Source organism: Phoca vitulina, unplaced genomic scaffold (assembly GCF_004348235.1).
Source record: "Phoca vitulina isolate PV1807 unplaced genomic scaffold, GSC_HSeal_1.0 scaffold2, whole genome shotgun sequence".
Lineage (NCBI taxonomy): Eukaryota > Metazoa > Chordata > Mammalia > Carnivora > Phocidae > Phoca > Phoca vitulina.
Window position 1 is genome coordinate 83,856,801 of NW_022589705.1, and position 6,000 is coordinate 83,862,800.

At 53.1% G+C, this 6,000-nt stretch overlaps 1 protein-coding gene across 1 annotated transcript in view; it reads left to right on the plus strand.

Moving 5' to 3' along the window:
* ASAP3 (ArfGAP with SH3 domain, ankyrin repeat and PH domain 3) overlaps window positions 1-6,000 on the plus strand; it is a 48,377-nt gene that overhangs the window by 22,908 nt on the left and 19,469 nt on the right. Inside the window, 3 exon segments of the mRNA XM_032391428.1 lie at window positions 2,554-2,626; window positions 2,718-2,863; window positions 5,303-5,377. Of these exon segments, the coding sequence (XP_032247319.1) occupies window positions 2,554-2,626; window positions 2,718-2,863; window positions 5,303-5,377 (294 nt within the window).

Consider the following 6,000-nt stretch of genomic DNA (forward strand, 5'->3'; position numbering starts at 1 on the left):
TGCATTCAGGGATGTTTCATGAAGACCCAAGGACAGGAAGTGTGGAGGAGCCTCTCAGGGTTTGGGATCTGGAGATTTGCCAGAAACCAGAGCAGCCTTTTTCTTCTGCTTTTCAGGGGCAGCATGGGTCTCATTTGCTTCTTTCTATACATCTACTTTGTTCTTTTCTCTTTGCGCATGGTGGGAAAGATGTCCCAGCTTAAGTACTTCAGATCAATTAGCCAGCTTCCCAGAGCCCAATTCCAAATTTATCGAGTCACAAAATACATGAAGGAACCTTAAATGTATATTTCTGAGGGGCACCTCGCTGGCTCAGTTGGTGAAGCTGTTTGGGTCAGCCTGGGTCAGGTGTCCGTCCTGGTCCAGTCAACTCTGGCTAGAACAAACAAGGTGATAAAGGATCCACCTCTAGAGGGAAGGAGGGCAGTTTTCCAAGAGTAGGTGTCATGGGGTGGGGAGACTCCCCGAAAAGTATCTAGAGCATGGACATAGACTTCTCAGGTCCATGTCCCAGGACTTTGCAAAACATCCTTCATTTAGGTAAATAATTATTGGGTATTTTCTGTATGCTAGGCACATGGATCTGCCTTCTAGGGAGCTTTCTCTTTTTAAAAAGATTTTATTTTTATTTATTTGAGAGAGAGTGCACGGTGGGGGGGGGGAAGGGAGAAAGAGAAGCAGACTCCCCACTGAGCATGGAGCCCGACGCAGGGCTCGATCCTAGGACCCCAAGATCATGCATGACCTGAGCCGAAATCAAGAGTCAGAGGCTTAACTCACTGAGCCACCCAGGAGCCCCCTTTCTAGGAGTTTTCTAGGTCTCTTTGGAATTCATTCATATCTGTGATCTGCACTGTCTATTGGAGTAAAGTGAGAACTCCTTAAATTAATCATGTCTTAGCTTTCCCTTTCAAGTCTCAAGGTGAGGATCATGGGCTTTGGCGAATGCGTGTTTACTCGTCTGGGTCTTTGGGAACTATAGTGATGTCCTAGTTCTCCCCTTTTGTCTTTGTTTCTCTGGTAGAGTGTCTGAGTTCTTTAGCTGATTTAGATATGGCCTCCTTTCCCCCCCCCATCTCCCTAATTCCTTGACTTTTTTTCTTCAGCCCTGGGATGGGCCTCCACTGTCCCCAAACCACACGTCCCAAACAAGAAATTTGTACTCAGGGAGGAGAATGTTAGCTTTCTAGTCCCTGTAGGAACAGGACTCAGAATTTGATGGCCCCTTCTAGCAGCAGCAGCAGGTGCTGATAATGATCATATGTACTGTTCTTTGAGGACACACTCTGGGCTCAGCACCAAGCTAAGCCCTTTATGTGCATCGTCTCATACATATAATCCTCATAAGAGCCCTGAGAGGGAGGCATTATTTCCGCCCATTGTATAGATAGCTAATCAGGAAGCAACTTGCTGGGGGGGGGGTCACACATCATCTGGGCGCTGGAGCTGAGCTTCAAAACCAGACCCCTCTCCCTCCCGAGGCTTCCCACCTGCCCAAGGCTTCGGAGAACACGCCACATTGCCCCCGAGCTCTGCCCTGTGCGTGCCCTCCTGTGCGTATCCTTTCCGAATGTGTTTGCTAACTCCTGTCACGTTGAAGGTAACTCTTTGGAGATAAACTCTGATCCCTTTTTAGTCACCGGACAAAATAGGTGGGGCTGTGCCAGGGGGATGGGTGTGTGGCTGAAGCAGCGGCTCTGGGCCAGGCCCTGCCCTCTCTAGGCCTCAGTCTCCTCATCGGTGGCTCTGTCAGCCTTTCTCAGCCCTAATGTTCTATAATTTCCACCTTCACTAAGCATTCGTAAGGGGTCCATGAGGTTGGAGCTTCTGCACCCCACTGAAAGAGGAGATTTTGATCCCCGGCTGAGCCCCGCCCCCCCGGGCCCGTGAGGCCTGCTTCTCCCCATCACATCTCCTGGCCTCCCGCACCACCTGCTGTCTGTTCTGCAATCCACAAAGGTTGCTTGATGCCGCCCCCCCCCAATTCTTTCCAGTCGGGGTTGAGTGTGGCCCCTTCGGCTTATTGAGCCCCGGATTTGATGAACAAGCATTCTTCCATCTGTCTTTGAGAATACAGAGATGTCCGCGTGCTCTCTGGTCTTTTGCTAAGCACTTTTGTATATATTTGTCAGATCACTACTTCTCTCTTCACCTCTAGGGGCCCATAGTATCATCTCCATTTTGCAAATAAGGGACCCAAGGCTCAGAGAAGTTAACAGATCTGTCTAGATCGACACACTAGGTAGTACGAGAGTCAGCCTTCAAACCCAGGTCTGGCATTCCCCACTACACCACATGCCTCGGAATCGCTACATTTACTTGGCCTGCATTGGAGTTGGGGAGAAAAGTCTGTAGGTCTTCCTGGAATGGTATGACTGATCTATGGTGTCCTATGTGGTCTGGGTGGAAGAAGGTGGTCTGTTCATGTTTGGGGGTGGCTAGGGGACCCCAGGGAAGAAACTTTATATGTGTGTCTGAAGGGTGGAGTCATGGATGGATTCAGGCACCCCTCCCAGCTGAGCATCCCTGAACTCTGTCTGCATTTGCTTCCAGATCCTGGAAGGAGACCAGGCCATCTTGCAGAGAATAAAGAAGGCTGTGCGGGCGATCCACAGCTCCGGCCTTGGTGAGTGAGCCTGCTTGATGCCCAGCCTGGCCAAGCAGCCCCTTCCCCAGCCCCAGCGAGGAACTGACTCTGCCTTTCCCTACCTCCACAGGCCACGTGGAGAATGAGGAGCAGTACCGAGAGGCTATAGAGTCCTTAGGCAACAGTCACTTGTCCCAAAACAGTCATGAGCTGTCCACTGGCTTCCTGAACTTGGCCGTGTTCACCCGCGAGGTGGCTGCACTTTTCAAGAACCTGGTGAGGCCCTGTTCCTTTCTCAGCCAGCCCTTAGCCTAGGCTCGGGGTAAATCAAGTGGGCTTAAGAACCTGACTGTCTGGGGTTGCCCTGGACCTCTAGTCTCCCTTGACCTTGACCAACGAGCCAGATCCCTTTCCAGTTCTGACCTCCCATTTGCATTCTTCTTCTCTGACTCCCCACCCCACATCTTCTCTCTCCTGCTGTCCCTCCATCTCTGCCCTCCTCTTTCTCTTCATTGGTGAGTACCCAGCAGCAGAGGGAGGCTCACAGAGGGGAAGAGCCCCACAAAGAGAGGGCTCCCTGGAGAGAGTTTGGGAGAAGGGAGGCAGACTCTGGGGTTCCTCTCTTCATGCCACCACCTCCCCTGAACCCTCCCGGTCCTCTGCTTTCCCAACTGCATCTGCCGTGTCCTCAAAGCCTGGAACCTACCTCCCCTCAGCAAGCGTCTTAGCTCCTGCACCTGCCCAGTGTCCTCAGGTTCTTGCCTGAGGTTTTTTCCTGAGATACGAGCTCTTCCCACAAACGGGCACAGTTCTCGGTACCTCACGTGGGTTAACCCATCGAATCCTGGAGCACAGCTCTGTGGGTTTGGTTTTACTATTATCCCCACTTTACGGGCTAGGAAGCTAGGGCATGAGGTCAAGCAACTTGCCCGAGCTCATATCACCGGATTTGAACCCAGGGTGTCTATCTCCAGCATCTGAACACAAGCCTGGGTGTAGCCCCTCGGGAAAGCCCAGCTCTCTCCCGGCTCCATGGCTTGTGGACTGGCTTTCATGGCTCCAGTCCCTCCCTTGCCCAGTCCCTGGCTACATCACCTCTGCCAGGTAGTTTGCTTGCTGGTTGAGAACCCGGACCTTGGACTTAGACTCAGACCTTGAATCCCTGCTCTGCTGCTCTCTAGGTGTGTGATTCTGGGCAAGTCACTCAATCTGCCTGGGCCCCATCTCTAAAATTGGGCTAATAATGTTACCCACCTCACAGAGCTGTAATGAGGCTTACACAAGTTAAGTGCCTACTCCGGAGTAAGCACTCAGGAAGTGTTTGCTACTATTGCATCTGTCATTATTATATCTCTTTGCATAGCACGGCCTCTCGCACTGTCCTCTGTGTAGGTCTTTAGTGTTTGAGTTCAACTGAATTAGTGATTGCTTTTGTCTTTATCTCTCCTCCCCCTGTAACGGTCAAACTAGGGTTTGCTGAGGGGCTCCTCTGTACTGGGCATTGTACTGGGGGCTGGTGACACAGGAAAGAGTCAGGCTGTGCCTTAGAGAGCCACAGTCTAGTGGGGGAGGCAGGAACTGAGATGTGGGACGACACCAAGCATGACCAGCAGTGCGGCACAAACTCAAGAACCCAGCAAGTTGGGTCAGAGGCCTGGTGCTGCCAAAGTTCAGAAAAGGGAGCATCATGGGGCGCCTGGGTGGCTCAGTCCGTTGAGTGTCTGACTTCGGCTCAGGTCGTGATCTCGGAGTTCTGGGATCGAGCCCCGAGTCAGGCTACACACTCAGCGGGGGAGTCGCTTGTCCCTCTGCCCCTCCCCCCACTTGTGCGCATGCTCTCTCTCTCTCAAATAAATAAATAAAATCTTAAAAAAAAAATGACAAGGGAAGATCAGCATAGGCCATGGGTAGGAGCAATCAGGAAGGCTTCCTAGAGTAGGGAAGACCCAAGCTGTACCTTGAAAGGTGAGCTGAAATATCAGACAGGCAGTTGGGGCTGCCAAATGATAGAGACTCAATTCAAAATAGGATTTTTTTTTTTCAAACTAGGATTTTTTAAACAAGGCATGCATTGGCCCTTGTAATGGGAAATCCAGGTATGCAACTGGCTTTAGGCTTCTTCTCTTTCTCGTAGATAGTTTCTCTCTGTGTCTGCTCGGTGGGCAAGATGGCCCAGCAGACCCAGATTCACAATATTGCCAGAAGAAAGTCTTTCTCCCATGACTTTGGCAGAAAGTTCCAGGAAGGATCCTGATTGGCTGGCTTGAATCATGTGCCTGATCCAATCACTACAACCCAAGGATGGGGTACTCTGATCAGCTCTGACCCCTTTGTTTACCCCATACTACCACAGAAGGGTTCCCCACATGATAGGGGGAGACAAGGAGCTAGCCGGATACAAATGACAGATGGGCACTTCAGAGTTGGGGTCTGAGGGGACAGGTGAGGGTGCTCGAGGCAAAGGGCCAGAGATGGGACTGACCGTGGATGTTCCTAGAGCTCGGAGGTGATGAGGCCGGTTAGTCCGGGTGGGGGTAACAGCTCTTATGGGAGACCGACTCCGCCACCCCTGCTACCCTCCACCCTCACCTCTCTTCCCCCCCACCTCCTCTCCCCCCAGTGCCATCCGTTGCCTCCCAATGCTGTGTCCTAGCCCCTTGGGGCTGGACATATGGTCACCCAGGGTGGGGTATGGGGGGTCTCTGCTCTTTCCAGGTTCAAAACCTGAACAACATTGTCTCATTCCCCCTGGACAGTCTATTGAAGGGGCAACTGAGGGACGGACGACAGGTGAGTTCCCATTTGGGGAGTGGAGGTGCCCAAAGGTGGTGGGAGGGAACGAGAGAGCGGTGGGCAGGAGACCAGAGGGGAGGCAGGGCTGGGCTGAAGCCGGAGGTCAGGTGAGGCTGTCACAGTGGGAGTGCTGACTCCGTATTAGGGACCCTTCCTCAGGATAGGAAGACCTGGCTCTGGGGTCAGCCTAGGATGGCTGACCTACTATCTGCCCGGGCCCTATGTGAGATAGCTCAGGCTGCCCACGAGGTGGGCTCTGTGGGCACTGTCATCCCTGTTCTGCAGGGGAGGAAACCCGAGGCTCAGGGGGTTTGGGAACCTGCTTACAGTTCATACAGCTGGTTGGTGGAGGAGCCAGGGTGGGATCTGGGGCTCCTAACTCCCAGGCTTGGCTCCTCACTGCACCTGGCAGCTCCGGTCTCTAGGCAGAGCAGAACTCAAAGAAAGTGACAGAATAATCTCCCTGAGAAATCTGCCCCAGAGGGCCCAGGGGAGAAGCTGTCCTACCCCCAGAGGCTTCCCTCTTGCCTGAGGCTGGTCACCAGCCTGGGAACCACCCAAACCAGCCATGCAGCTCCCCCCCCCCCCCCCCCCCCCCCCCCCCCCCGCCCCCCCCCCCC